The following is a 15,997-nucleotide window of genomic DNA, read 5'->3' as shown; positions in this document are numbered from 1 at the left end:
CCCTTTCGGTGCCTTCCTTTTGGCCACATACAAGGTTATGATCCTTCCATCGTGCATCACCCAGACCCCCTCCACCACTGTGGCACTCAGTCCCCTAGCCACTGGGAGCGCCCCTAGCACTCAGCCCTGTTTGCAAATGCCTCAGATAGAAAACGTTGCCCACCCCAGGTCCTGGTTTTCCTCAGGGCAGCCTCATCTCAAGACAGGTCAATGAGAACGTCTAGTCTAACCGTCTAACCGTATCTCAATTTAGCCCAACTCCGAAGGACCAGCCCACCTTCAGAACCCCCTGGAGGGGTGGCTGGGCCTCTGTCGTGGTTTGTCCGCAGCCCAACTTCGCTCTGGTTATACCTGCTTTTTCTTCTCACCTCAGGTGCACCACCAAGGGCACCCTCGACAACTTTCTCACACCTCCTCTTCATCTCCAAGTTGGATCCCCGGGGCCCCAGGCTGGAACCGGGAAGGAATCTATACCTGACCTGCCACCTCAAAAGGCTGTTTTAAGGATCAAATATGATAGTGTATTGAAAATCCCTGATAAGTGGTAAAGTATAAAAAAAGAATACTTATGACATCCCCCTTTAACTAAGACACCATTGAAATATGTGGTATTCTACCTGGAGCAAACACAATGGGCCTCCCTGTGGTCTGCAAATGTAGAGTATAAACAAAGCTAGAGGGTCCAAGCTTACTGAGGTGTAAATTTAAATAACACTGAAACTGCATACCTGTAGTGCAGATATCACTTAAATTTTCATTCATTATAACAAGTCTGCTATTCATTAAAATCTGAGGAGTGCTGCTGAGCTTTGCAGTGGTGTGTGTGTGTGTGTGTGTGTGTGTGTGTGTGTAAAATGCATTTTTTCAAAAAGTATCAAAATGCTTTGGCATTTGAGAGTCAGACAAACAGCACTGCAAAGACAAACATTCTTTGATATCATGCACATTGATAAACCCTTACACAAAGTCTTGGACTCTTGCAGAGACAGGCCGTGGCCACAAACCCCCGTTCTGCAAGTCTAAGGGATAACCTAAAGCTCCCAGCCTAGTGTTCCACTTAGGACTGTCACTGCCTCAGAAAATACACAGTTTTTGAATTTAGCAAAGTAGAAGGACATGGACCAGGCAGGAAGGGACCAGAGTTCAGAGATGGCCACATCTCTAGTCCTATCAGGGATCCACAAACATATTGTCCACCCAGATTCCGTCTGCCACCGTGAGCTGAGCAGTCTGAGCAGCAGGGAGTGTAAGCCCAAGCAGGAGACAATCAGAGCCCGGAGGAAAATACCCCCAGATCCTCAACTTCTGCTGTTGATTATTTTTCCCTTTTATTTGAATGGTAGTTTCTTTAACTACAAAATGGAAAACTTTATCATGATATCTTTATGTAATTCTTTTTTAATGAAAAGGGAGTGATCATAAATCTTTAGTGTCAATTAAAAGCACTACCTCTTTTAGACTAACACCTACCTTCCCTATAGCACAGGTGATGCTGCAGGTTTACGGACAGGTAGATGAGTATAGGTTAGAGCAGTAGTCCCCAGCCTTTTTTGGGCCACGCACTGGTTTAATGTCAGAAAATATTTTCATGGACTGGTCTTTAGGGTGGGACGGATAAATGTATCACATGACCAAGACAAGGGTCAAGAGTGAGTCTTAGATGGATGTAACAGAGGGAATCTGGTCATTTTAAAAAAATAAAACATCATTCAGACTTAAATATAAATAAAACAGAAATAATGTAAATTATTTATTCTTTCTCTGCAGACCAGTACCAAATGGCCCACGGACCGGTACCAGTCCGCAGCCCGAGGGTTGGGGACACTGGGTTAGAGGGCATGAGGACAGGTAGATTAACAGACATGTGTGTGCATATGTGTGAGCACACATACATGCATGAGCTGTGGCTGGGGATAAGCATTTTCCTGGGGATACTTATATTAGGACCCCAAAATAAATGAGTATGATATTTAATAGTATAAGCAAGGAATAAAATATACCTGGAATATAATTTCTTATTTTAGAGACCTTTCCACCAGCACTTATTTTTATAGTCCTATTTGTCTACCTTCAAATTAAGTGCCCAATCCCCTTTCTCACTTTTACTCTTGAAAGGTACAACATTGAAGTAAGTGCCAGTAAAATAAGTTGTAAGGATCTCAAGAAATAACAGAATATGTACAGCCATCAGTTCAAAAGGTGACGCTCTAACAAATCAAATCCCAGAGGGTCTAAGAATATAAACAACAATTTCCCAGTCAAATTAACTGGCATCATCTGATCTGACCTCTGAAGAAAGCAGGTGAAAAGTGCAACAATCCAGTCTCAAGCAGAATAGATGAGAAATGTATTATTTGGTAATGTTCAAGCTTCAGGTCTTGGTAAAGAACTCAATTATCAATGCATGGTTTTAATTAAAATTACAGCCCCTGTAAAAGAAAATCACAAAAAGATTCCTCCCCAAAGGAGAAAACATCAAGAACAACAGTTTTTGTTGAGAATCTCAACTATTATGTTTACTGAACTAGGGGATTGAACCCAATACAACGAGGGGTAAGTGTCAGTCCAGCAAGAGAAGTTGGGAATTGCTATAATAGGCTTAGACATTCAGAATTTTCATTAACAAAGTAATTGTACAATTCATGTGAATGGTGAAAATTACTCACTTAATATAAAATCGTCAGATATGAAGGAAATACATTTAAATGAACCATGGTTACCCTTATTACCTATACAAGACTTTGTCTTTTTAAAATTATCTTTAATCACTTTCTTTTCAGGCCACTATGTAGGTTCGGGACCTATGGAAATGTTGTTTTTTAGTTTTGAACACTAGAATTCTCAGCCGCCTCAAAATCAGACCATAATGTCATCTAATGCAGTGGTCCCCAACCTTTTTTGGGCCACGGACTAGTTTAATGTCAGAAAATATTTTCACAGACCGGCCTTTAGGGTGGGACGGATAAATGTATCACGTGACCAAGACAAGCGTCAAGAGTGAGTCTTAGACAGATGTAACAGAGGGAATCTGGTCATTTTTTAAAAATAAAACATCGTTCAGACTTAAATATAAATAAAACGGAAATAATGTAAGTTATTTATTCTTTCTCTGCAGACTGGTACCAAATGGCCCACAGACCGGTACCGGTCCACAGCCCGAGGGTCGGGGACCACTGATCCTAACTGCTTTCCTCTGTAATAATGTCTATAAAACCTGTGATAACAAAGAATCGATCTTATTGGACACCAACAAATTTTTTGGATATTTTAGTGCCAAGTCCAACAACCATTCCCATACAACTTGGCTGACCACTGTGCACAGTGAATTGACCTATAAGACAAATTACATAGCTTTTTAAAAACAGCATAACAGTCCATCACTTAATATTAAATGGCATTAACCAATGAACCGTTGTTTTAGTCATCTTCATAACCATAGGTAATTAATGAGCGACTTAAACCTTATTAACTATTGTACTAATTGTGTAACACATAAGCCAGGTTCTCAAAACTCTCCTCAGCCTGTTTCTAAGTCATCCATCATAAAACTAGTGAATTGTCTTGGCTAAACTTCCTACCTTCAGGCAGGTAAAACATTACCACTGCCATTTTACCTATCATACTCTTGCTGCAAACTTTTGAAAATTATAATTAAAACCAAGTATTTGACTTTTTCATATTAAACAACCTCCTTTTTTCCATCTAATGAGTGTCACTGTCTTGTACCACTGCTCTAATATACCACTTGAAATTCTTACAGCGGGCAAACATTTTTCTTCCAGTGCACTAATCACTGTGTTATAAAGTTTAATTATTTTGTTTTGTGAGTTACCAACATTGTGATTAAATGATGTTTAGAGTACTCATCTTTCTTCATTAAGGATAAACATTATTTTTTCAATGCCAACAAATGTGATCTTCATTCTCCGAAAACTTAAAAGAAAGCCATCCCATCCTGACTAGAAATATCCTTTGAGAACAAGAAAATACCCTGTGATGTCTCAAAAACTGAGCTGGGCTCTCTTCTCTTAAGGCTAACATCTACACAACTTTCCCTAAGATTAAAAAACATTTTGCTTGTTAAGAAGAGGGAGCATTTGGTGGGTGAGTCTTTCAAAGAGAGATTTTCTTTGAAATTCACATAAAACAAAATTGCTTCCTTTATGAAACAGGGAGATAATGATATGGTCTGAAATGCAAGGAAGAATTACTGTAGAAATAATTAAAGTATCTTGGGCTTCCATATACTCTTAACTCAATCAACTGAGAAATAGTATTTTTAATAAAAGTTGGATTTGGCCCTGAGCTCAAAACATAATTATCTTAAGCTTAAGCCTCTACTTATTGATCATCCTCTGATTTTAATTCTGAAAAAATAAATTTCAACTGGAATTAGTTTCTCTGGAAACATTCCTAAAATGCATTTAATGCTGCTCTGCACCTGAAACAACATTGAGAACATTCTCTATTACAGCTAACATGAACATAGTGCATAAAATCTATTTTCAAAAATCATTAATAGGGTTGAGAACTCAATCTAGTGCCTTAATGTTATTTTCTAGAAAAATATTTTGTGAACCAAAGATTCTAACAGATACTCAACTCCTTACTTAAATGCAATTACATTCTTTAAGAAAAGCAGATTAAAAAAAACCTTACTGCTATTCAAACCATGGCTACTTTATTTAGGTTTAAGAAAGAAGGGCTGGACCACTGTTGGGATATTAAAACTTATAAATTTTTATTATCACCTTTGCACTATGTGCTATTCAAAAAAAAGACTGTCTTGACTCATGTATGCTTGTGAGGGTTATTTTATTTTTAGCAAAGAAAGGTAAGACTAGGTTTTGATATTTACATAATGTCTCTCAGACAAGCATATGAGAAAATTTTGCAAACAACATCTTGCTTTATTTCTCAATGTTCACAGGTAGAAAGAAAAAAAAATAAAATCACACAATATTGTGCACATGGGGAAAATGAGGCATTCAGAAGTGATGTTTAATTTTTAAGATAACTTCCGACTCCTCCGCTTATTGCGAGGCAGAGTGTACCCTTGCCATTTGGGGTTTGGAGATGTAAAATAGTATTATGTCTCAGGGCAAGGGTCGAACAAACTGGAAGTAGCGGCTCAGCATCCTGTGAGGCTGCCACGTGCCTGGTGCGAGATGCAGGATGTACTGCGAACCCCGATGAAAGTCCTGCCCTGAGTCCTCAAGTGTTGCCATCGCCCAGTTAATCCCTGAGTTAAGCATCTCCCTGGAGCCCTCTTTTCCTTTTTTTAAAATAATTTTTTCAATTATAGTTGACATAAAATATTATATTAGTTTCAGGCATATGTACAATGGAGTATAACTCAACCATAAAAAAGAATGAAATCTTACTATTTGCAACAAGAAGGATGGACTTAGAAGGTATTGTGCTGAGTGAAATAAATCAGATAAAGACAAATACCATATGATTTCACTTATATGTGGGATCTAAAAGACAGAATAAACAAACAAACAAAACAGAAACAAACTCATAATTACAGAGGACATTTTGATGGTGGCCAGATGGGAGGGGCGTTGAGGAGATGGCTGAAAAAGGGGAGAGATTAAGAAATACAAATTGGTAGTTGCAGAGTAGCCAGGGGTGTGTAATGTACCGCATAGGGCACAGAGTTGATAGTACTGTAATAACGACGTATGGTGTCAGATGGGTATGAGATTTATCAGGGGACCATTTTGTAAATTACATAAATGTCTAATCACTATGCAGGACACTTGGAGACTTCTTCTAAAGTGTGGCCCCTCCTCTGAGAAGGGGTTATACAGGGGCCTCCTCCCCCTGCTCTTCCTTCCACCAGTGTCATTAATAATATAGCTATTCATATCTCACATTTATAGAACACATGAGAAAACCCCAAACATTTTAACCTATCTTATCTCATTTAGTCCACACGACCTTATATGGTATTATATTTCCATTTTAGAAATAAACAATTTGGAGGCTCAAAGTGCCTTCAACCCTACGCAAAATCCACTAATCTTTTTTTTTAACAAGTGACATTACACATTCCAGCATTCCATCAATTCCACAGAGTTCCTATCGTAAAATCATCAATAAGCCTAGGCCTGCTTCCTCCACCCAGCGACCTTGGGCAGATTCCTTGAGCTATAAAACAAGGACAGCAAATCAGCCCTACCTAATTCGCCAAGTAGAATAAAGTAATATAACTAATGTGGAAGTGATCTGAAAACTGCAAAGAGAGATATACATACTGGAGGTGTTGCTATTAGCAGCTCAGTGGGAATGAGTGTCAGATTGCCCGTAAATGATAGAAGCCAAAGGCTGCTGACGTTTGTTTCTGCTGGTAATAGAAGAAGTGCTATTAAGGGGCAAGGGAGGGAGCAGCAAGACCAAACCTCCTTCTGGCAGATAAAATCAGAAGTCCTCCTGGGTGAATGATCTCTGGATTTTAAACAGCATGAGACGCAGGGCCCCCAAACGTGTTCTCACAAAGCTAAGTTCAGGACAAGGCTGAGCTAAAGCACGGTGGGATAGAAAGATAGTTAAAAGCAGACGTAAAAGTTCTAGGCAGATTTCAAGTCTGAAGGAAGCTGCCAAATTTAATGAGTTTAGAATTCAAACCTATATCACACCAAGAATCAAAGGGGGACAAACATTTGATTCACTGTAGTTCATCCTTCTTAAAAAGCTTAGACTATGAATGCCAAATTGTTTCAAATCCAAAACAATTTAGGTAAACAATCAGTTTACTTTACTCCTTGAGTCACAATTCTTTTTCCCCCTTTTCAGAGCTCGATCCTCATTGCTCTCATAGGCCTCTCCTTGGGATCCTACCTGAACCTAAACTGTGAAACTATCGGCAAAATTCAACCCCAGCGTACTTCCTTGTACAGAAGAAATCGAAGTTCAGGTGTTTCAAAGAAAACAAGACCTGGATCCATTATGTTATTTAAAGAAACCCAACATGAAAGGGCTCCCAAAAGGCCAGTTAAACAAGAGACAAAAAAAAACAGTCAAGATATTCCTTGATAAGATCCTTAAAAATTATCTTTAATTGATGCCAAATATGAACAGATCATAAAGTGACAGAAGCAAGTAAAATTGCATAGATGAAAACTATGCGCTTCAATTAGGTTCTCAATTCATAACATTCAACGTCCTCTACCTGACATATTAGACAGTTAGGGCAGGGGGATGCACAGGAGGTGAGCGTGAGACATCCTTAACCCAAGGGGGAAGCAACTGGCAAACTCAAGAAATAAGAGTGCTTTTTCAGCTTCAATGGTTTGTTGTCCTGATGGTGCACTTGAAATTAATACTACTCAATTGTTATTTTTCAGCTTGGTAATACATCACCTTTACTATTAGAGGTATGTCATCTAGAGTCCATGCTGTCTCCTTAGAGTTGCTGCACAACAGAGACAACTTTGAGCTGGAATATTTTGCAAGAAATGTTGTGGTTTGTTTTGTTTTCTTTCTCTATACCATTTCTTCTTCCTTTCTGATTGTGGTACAAAGCTGTTCTATGCTCTTTGAAGCCTCACGTTATAAACTCCTAGTTAGCTCCTGAATGAAAGTCATGGTGACCAAGGCTAATCTCCTTAGAGCTAATAGTCCTGACGTCAGCAGGGCTTCACCCCTTATATACACACTGGACTTCCCCAGAAAGCCCATGGTCGTTTGACCTGAGCACAAAGACTCGCATTTGATCTTAAGACCTCTAAACCCGACACCTATACCCTGAATGAGTTCTCACAGTGACCCAAGGTGGTGGAGTTAACTCAGCTCCTGTTCACTTCTTTGCAAAAGTGATAAGTAATGTACATTCCTCTAAGGTTTACCTGAGTCATGCTGGACATGTTCGCAAATACCCTGAAATTCCATAATATAAACACGAGTACTAATACACCGCATGGTGGATGAGAACCACCTCCTGAGATAGCAAGTCAACTTGGGTTGTGTCTGGTTTAAAAACTATAATATTTTGTGGGGTTTTTTTTTGTCTTCTTGAAATGAACATAAACATCAAAAGACTTCATCTTTTCTTGAAAAAGTGGGAGGATAAAATGGCTGTTTGGCAGTTTATATCCTTTCTAACAATTTTATACTATGGATGGTTACCACCCACCAATTCTCACCCCTCCCAGGAGTAAGTGTTCCTGAAAGAAAATGGGGAATTGCCTTCTGTTGATGTTCTTTCTCCTTTCTGTTCACTCTAATCTTCTAAACAAGGAAAATTCAAATGTAAAATTGTTAAAAACAAACAAACAAAAAACAACAACAACCATGTGATTGGAGGTCTCATATTAAATAGGAACGGTGGGAAACTTTTGTACTGACTCTTCAAATGTGATGTAATTTGAAAACTCTGTAACTACACACAGTGTAAAGAAGGTCCTTTATGGCCTAAACCAAATTCTATTTAAAGAAACCTATTCCTCACTTAACATTGACATCTATTTAAAAAAACAAACAAAAAAATCTCAAGTGAGTCAAGATTGTGATGTCATTGGTGCTTTGGTTCCACCGAATCTAAACCTACGGCACAATTTTATTTTAGAGAAATGACAGTCCATCAGTCATACCCCAAAAGAAGAATTTGCTATTGGTTTATTTGATTTTGCTAGTCTAACTCACTAACACACTCCCAATGAACTGTGTTAACTCATAATCGAAACTCAACTGTCAAGGGGGAGTGAAGGAGGGCTGTGGGCAGATGGGGGAGAGGAGAGGCGAAACAAAACCCTTTCCTGGTGACAGTCTGTCTCCTATAAATCTGAGGACAGAGGAAATGGATGTCTTTGGTCTCTCTAATTCAGATCACTTGAGGTGAGTTAACCACTTTAGAGATTCAGGGATGGCTAACAGCCCTGGTGTGACCCAACTCTTCCACTGTCACCCTATTGAACTAGGGTCCCAAAACACTGGAAGAGCTGAGCTATGGCTATCAGCTTGTCAGAAGTCTCCTTCCGGAGAAAACAAGTATTCAGGACATGAGCTGTTAAAGCTCAAGACCTAGGAAGGGGATGAAAAGGTAAAAAGCCCAAGAAAATAAATATAAGTAAACCAAAAGATAGTCATTCCTTAATAGGCAGTTTTGTTAAGTGCACCTTCAGGTCTACAAAAACATTTCAGCACATTATAGTGCGAGGGGTAAGAGCTTTGTGAAACTTTGCATGCCTATGCTACACAGATAGTCCCTGAACTCCATTCTTACTGACTTGGTTGCAATGAGCTACAAATGGATAAGCAGCATTCATTTTCCCCATACCACCCAAACTCATAACAATAACTCATCCCCAATCCCAGGCCGACAGGTTCACTGCATGCAGCACTATGTCCTGTAACACGTGCAGAAGAACCACAGTCCAGCCTCTAACTACGAGAGGCATACCAGGTAGCCAAAGTTCGTCTCATCAGTCTTGGTCCCATTTTCTCATCCTCTGACCCACCCATCCCATAGTACTGAGTGGATTATTGCTGTTGACAGAGTGCAGCGTTTCAAACTTTGTGTGTCCTAGACCTCAGAGTCTAAATTAAAGATCATGGTATCCCCGAAAATTTGGGGGAGGTTGGCATTTTTTTCCCAACTGGGGACTTTTAAGCAGGTAGCAAATGAATAGCCAAGATGAGTCAAGGTTCAAAAGAGAAGGACACATCTTAGGGGAAAGTTTATGCCCTGTGGTCAGATGTGTGAGTTCTTCCACGATGTTGCATTAATCTTGCAGATTTACAGGAGCAGCACAGGAAAATAAAATATCCGTGTTCTTTCTTTCAACCGTGTCAGCCAGCCTGGGTGTTACTCTAGTTTCTTCGTTTATTGACTTACTGTTAGTTCTAGTACAAGGTCGGGAAGAGAATGGGGGCAATTGGGAAGAATTCCAGGAGAAGCAGGGCAGGAATGTAAAGTGGTCAGCAACAGGCGGCAACATGCTAAGTGTAGAATGAAGATCCCCACTCCGTGTCCTTAACAAAGGCAGTGAGTGCCTGTCCATTGGTGGACAGCTGCTGGGCCCCAGAGGCGTCTGTTATGTGGCTCTCTTTCAGCTAGGCACAGGGTCCCAGCTGTTCTCTGGGCTGGGTGCCAGGAGCAGCAGGAGTGAGATGCTCAGCCTGTAAAGTGACTGCCAGGTGGGAAGATCATAGGAGCATCATAGGAAATATCTGAAGGGACTGGACCAGGAAGGAGGGCCTAGGAAAGGTTATTATTAACTGAGCATTCCCATATTCACAACGATGCCTAGAAAGATCAGACTATCAGAGATTTGCAAAGTGCTGTTGCCAACAGAGAAAGAATATGGAAATATGTAAGAAACATTACACTGGACCTGAGGAAGCCCTGAATGTCCAGAGTGGCCCTCTATAGGAAACAAATTCCCCAAAAGTTTATCTTGGTTTCTGGCGGAGAAGAGGGAAAAAAACAAGTTCATGGTTCATGTCCAGTTGGAAGCTGGGTCTCAGGTCCCACTTTACATCCCACAGCAGGCTGCCAAAGGGACTCGGACCAGTGGATGGCCAGAGAAACAGCACCCTCTTGGGTCGATCCTCTCCAGGGTTCAGGATGGTGTGGTCTTCTTACAGTGGTGATGTTGAGACAGCGAGGATGGAAAAAGAAAAAGCAAAATATCTGTGCCCCAACCCTTCCTCCCTTTGTTACATAACTTTTCAGCTGTATTAATGGAGGCACTTTCTGCAGTTCACTGTGGGTACAGGATAAAGGCACTAAGCAACTATTAAATCAATTGGTTAAGTTCCTTAAGGGTGACTCAAGGGAAGGGCCGAAGTCTCTACAGACTTCAAATCATGACTGCAAAAAGAAATCAGCTCTGCTTTGGATGCATACAATAGATAAACATTTTCATTTACATCTTAAGAATGCACCAGAAAACATGCAGTATTGCACCTTTTTTTGTTTGTTTGTTTGTTTGTTTTGCTTGTGTTTATCTTCAGCTAGAAATAATACTTGTTCTTAGGTGTTGCTATATATACCTTGATGACTTATTTTCCATTTAGCTTCCCTTTAAGGGATGGGCATATTGGTCCTCTCTCTGCCTACACCTGCACAGAAACCTGACATTTCCCTGAGCAAAGGCAGGAAAATTGACTAAGTGGCCCCCACCCACCCCCCATTATTTATTTGGGCCCTTCATCCCACAAACTTGTAGTTTTTATTTATTTTTTTATTTTTTATTTTTTTTACTGAAATCATGCATTAATTAATTCAAGGTACACCTTAATCAAATAGGCCATAATGCTGAATAAGAGAACATGCTTTGAGCTCCGAAAAGTTATTGTTCCCATCTGACTAACATATGCACTTACATACAGTACTTTATTTACTAATAAAGTAGTTAATAAATAAAGGAGTGCACTTTTGGTGAATGCAAATGAAAAAGGATCTATTTTTAGAAGAGTCAATTCAAAACGTAAGCTTATCCCCTATTGTTTGAGTTAACGTTCTTGGCATGCGATTATAAAATAAATATTACCAGAATCAAACATGCTTACATTTAACTCCATTTGTGCTCTCTTGCCGTAAGGAGGCTAAGGTTTTACATCCAGTTCTGGAGGCCAGGGGTCAGGGTACGGGACCGGTGAGACAAGACCTGTCTGTGTTGGGTTCACCTGCAGTTGAGAAACTTAGCAGCACTGCAGAAGAATCAATTAATTTAATTTGGTATCTTTTTTTATGAGAATAGTTTGAATAGAAGGAGAATGGGACAGGGATCCCTAAAGACCAGGACCAGCATCAGATCGACAAGGTGCTTTGTGACCAGTCTTAAGTAATTTTGTTTTTCACCTTATAATATGCAGTTCAGTTGATCAAACTAAAAACATGTGTTCACTGCCCATTTTGGCTGGCCTATCATGTTACATATCATAAGATGCACTGTTTTAAATGTGCTGTGCAGTTTGCAAAGATTTATATTGGAGTCCCATACAACTTTTATTTTCATATTTTTAAGTGATCATCTGGTTTTTAGTTAAAAGAAAAAAGTTAAAAAGCCCAAGGATTACAAATGTTTCAGTATGGGGAAGCATATGAATCCTATTTTACCTAGACTAGCTTATGGACCGATTTTTTTATACCAGTTTTATAAAATACACTTTCTTTCCCAGTATTTTCTTTTAAATAAAATGAAAACATTTTTTTTTCATGGATCTTGAAAATTTCTGGTTGGCCACCCCAAAAATCCACAATGCAACAATGCATTGACTGATAAACAGAGCATTCAAACATTAGTAAAGTATCGACAAAGAGTGACATGGGTCACTAGGGTTTTTGTTTTGTTTTTAAGTCTTTCAAGCTGCTAAGTGGGTTTTTTTTGCTTGCTTGGCTTTTTAAACATCGGTCAGTAGCTTGCTCTTATTAACGCAGTTTTGGTTAGCTGTGGTGCAATTGCCAGTTCTGATATTGGCCTGTCTATAATGGGCTATGCTATTATTCATATCCTCTTCGATCTCCATGTACTCAGATTTGCTGAGAGTAGAGGAACTGCGCCGACTGAGGTCACTGTCAGAGGCTAAGTTAGGGGAGCTAACATGGAGCAGCTGAGCCTGCTCTTCCCCCTCAGTTTCTCGGTGGTAGAAATAGTTGAAATTGGACACAATGACAGGTACGGGCAGGGCAATTGTCAGCACACCAGCGATGGCACACAAGGAGCCCACGATCTTGCCTCCAATTGTCACAGGGTACATGTCACCGTATCCTACAGTGGTCATGGACACCACCGCCCACCAGAAAGCATCGGGGATACTGGAGAAGTGCGACTCAGCTTCTTCCGCCTCGGCAAAGTACACTGCACTAGAAAACAGTATGACCCCAATGAAGAGAAAAAATATGAGCAGCCCTAGCTCTCTCATACTAGCTTTGAGGGTCTGGCCCAGGATCTGGAGGCCCTTAGAGTGGCGGGAGAGTTTGAAGATTCTAAAAACCCTTACCAACCGGATGACCCTGAGGATGGCCAGGGAAGTGGCCTGCTCGCCCTTCTGGTTCCCCTCTTGCTCAGCTATCTCCGTGCCGAGGGTGATGAAATAGGGGATGATGGCCACGATGTCAATGAAGTTCATGATGTTTTTGAAGAAGTCCGCCTTGCTGGGACAGGCGAAAAAGCGCACCACGAGCTCAAAGGAGAACCAGATGATGCACAGGGTTTCCACGATGAAGAAGGGGTCCGTGAAGATGTTGGAAGTGTAGATAACCGTGGTGTTGTCGATGCGGTGGACGGTGCCCGTGAAGTCCTTGTCATCCTTCAGCTCAGGTAGAGTCTCCAGGCAAAAGATGACAATGGAGATGAGGATGACCATGACCGAGACGATGGCGATGACTCGGGCAGGGCCTGAGCTCTCAGGGTACTCGAAGAGCAGCCACACCTGGCGCTGGTATTCCTTCTCGGGCAGGGGGCGCTCCTCCTCCTTGATAAAGCCCTCATCCTCCCGGAACTTTTCCATGGCCTCCTCGCCCAGTTCGTAAAATTTAATCTCCTCGGAAAACATGTCCAGGGGCACGTTGACCGGCCTCCGTAGCCGGCCCCCGGACTGGTAGTAGTAGAGGATGGCGTCGAAGCTGGGTCGGTTGCGGTCGAAGAAGTACTCGTTCCGCAGGGGGTCGAAGTAGCGCATCCGTTTCTTAGGGTTGCCCAGCAGCGTGTTGGGAAACTGTGCCAGGGTCTTGAGCTGCGTCTCGAAGCGCAGCCCGGAGATGTTGATCACCACGCGTTCGCAGCACTCGTGGTCCTCGTGGTCCGCCGGCCGGGAGTAGCTGCCATCCTGGGGGTGCCCCGGGGTGGCCGACGCCTCGTCCACGTTTTCCCCAGACATCACCGTCATGGTGGAAGCCGGGTGCAGGGGTGAGAGACCAGGAGAGGGCCCGCGGCGGGGAGCACCAAGAGTGGAGGGGTGGGGGGGACCCCAGCGCCCCCCCCACCGGAGTGCGCGTCACCCCCACGCTCAGGGGGGAGGGGCGTCAAAGAGAGCAGGCCGAGAGTTCTGCGACTATGTTTCTGGTTCCCTTCCCCTCCACCCCGCCTTTGGCTGAGTTTGTAACACCCCTCGCCTGCAGCCCGGGTGCAGCTTTTTTTTTTTTTTTTTCTTTGCCGAGGTGGGATGGGGGTGGGGGCTGGTGGTTCGTCCTCCTCCGAGGTGTCTTAACGGAGTGCCATTCTAGAGGGCCGGGAAATCACTTCGGGGGCTACTCTGGCCTCCCCTCCCTCCTGCGAGCCCTCCTAGGACCGGGTGCAGAGCCAGCTCAGCAGATCCCCTCGCCTGACTCCCCCTCTGCTTCTCCTCGGTTCTCCCCCCTCCTACACCTCTTCGCCTGCCGCCTTCTAAGCTCCCACCAGAGCGATCGATGGACGCTGCGGAGAAATAGAAAGTGATACGGGAGTAGAAAATCAGAAGCATTCAGATGGGACGGACCTACAGACACCGAAGAGCACAGACCTCTAGCTTTTTTTTTAGAAAGCACTGGACTTTTGTTGGACGTACACACAGACACACACAGACACCCGGAAATTCAAGTTTGGGGCTCTTCCACCCCACTTTCCCCAATGCCCAACAGCCGATCTGTTTACAACTTCGTTAAACTCTAGATCGGAAAAGCGCCGAGAGACCCGGGGGAGCTCCGGGTTCCGGGCAGCATCCCATACCCGCAGCTTCCCCCACCCATCGCCCCAACCCCCGCTTTTGCAGCCCCGGACTGGGGAGTCCCTTACCTGGCCGGCCGGCTTGGCGCAGGGGCGGTGCTGAGTCGGCGGAGAGCCGGAGTCGGAATGCGGCAGGTCGCTTTGCAGTAGCCGGGCGGGAGCCGCGGCCGCCGCCGCCGCAGCACCGAGAGGCGCCGGGCAGATTCGCCGCCCTCGTCCCCTCGTCCTACGCACCTTCAGCAGGGCAACTGCTTTTCTGAGCAACTGCGGAGGAAATGTCCATCCCTCTCCCCATTCTCACCAGTTGCCAGCCACCTAGAGACGCCGTCCTCGCTCTGGTACAGTGAGTTCCGGAGGATGCAGGGCGGAGAAGCAAAACGCCACCCTCTCCCGAAGCTCTGAAGCAAATGACGATAAACAGCACTCTCGCCCCCTCCGCGCACTATGGGAGCCCTTGATTCGATCCTGAAGGAGGCGGGCAAGCCAAAGCCTGGGTCTACATGGCTCCCGGGTGCCCTCCGCTTCCCGCACTCGCGCGTGGACCTCGCCAAGGCCGAGCGGCGCGCCGGGAGCTGTTAGGAGCGCCGAGTGGGGCAGGGTGCGTGCCGTGGCCGGTCCGCTCGGTCCATTTCTGGGCGCTGCAAGATCAGCAGAAACCTGAGAAAGCGCCTGGAATGCGGAGCTGCGATTGGCCCACCCGGGCGTGGGTTGGGGAGGGCGGGGGAGGGCAGGAGCGAGGAGGTAGCTGGAAAATATGAGGGGGTGGTTCGACAGAGGGGGGTTGGCATTCGTTTTCCACCCTTGCCAGCACAGCTTTTTGCTTCTGCCAGAAAAGCCGACCACCAATTCTACTTCCCCATGGTCCACAGCCATCCACAGGCACGGTCCCTGGCCACAACCTTCCCCGGGAATTTCACATTTCAAATGGTCAGGTCCGACGCAATGCAGGCGGTGCTGTTCCTGGCAAAACTCCTTGGATGGGGTTGCGTTTGTGCAGTCCCACAATAATCCGCTTCTGTCGCCACGTTCCGCGTACCGTCTCGCCCCTCCCGCAGAGGGCTCTTTGCAGAGCCGACCCTGCTCCTCCCCGCCCGCCTCGTGGAGATACGGACTTTGGGTAGAGCTCTGCAGTTGAGGATCACCTGGGTTTGTTTTACGTAGTTACTGCGAGGCGGTGGTGCTTAGAGTCTGTCAGTCGCTCTTTGACCCAAGGCGGAGTTGGAAGTTTTCATAGGATCAGATTATTTTGAAATACGGAAGATATGGGCAACCACCAAAGGCTTCGTGGGTTTGCGGGGTTGTCTGCCAACTTAGCGCTAATTGGGACGATTCTGAGAAGC

The 15,997-nt window shown here is 43.8% G+C and overlaps 1 protein-coding gene across 3 annotated transcripts in view; it reads right to left on the bottom strand.

The window, feature by feature from the left end:
- KCNA1 (potassium voltage-gated channel subfamily A member 1) overlaps window positions 1-15,264 on the bottom strand; it is a 56,661-nt gene extending 41,397 nt beyond the window's left edge. The window contains exons 1-2 of one of the 3 annotated variants that reach the window (XR_010749242.1): window positions 14,727-15,264; window positions 11,521-14,369 (exon numbers count right to left, since the gene is read on the bottom strand). Coding sequence is in view for 2 of the 3 variants with exons in the window: in XM_066368622.1 (XP_066224719.1) it covers window positions 12,355-13,842 (1,488 nt within the window). In the remaining variant the exon portion in view is untranslated. Of the gene's footprint in view, window positions 1-7,061; window positions 14,370-14,726 lie in introns of those variants that run through there. The other 2 variants (XM_066368622.1, XM_066368624.1) reach the window with 2 other exon arrangements.
- Between the last annotated feature and the right edge of the window lie 733 nt (window positions 15,265-15,997).

Source organism: Saccopteryx leptura, chromosome 2, assembly GCF_036850995.1.
Source record: "Saccopteryx leptura isolate mSacLep1 chromosome 2, mSacLep1_pri_phased_curated, whole genome shotgun sequence".
Lineage (NCBI taxonomy): Eukaryota > Metazoa > Chordata > Mammalia > Chiroptera > Emballonuridae > Saccopteryx > Saccopteryx leptura.
The sequence above is the reverse complement of the archived record's forward strand: the minus strand, read 5'-3'. Positions and strand labels throughout refer to the sequence as shown.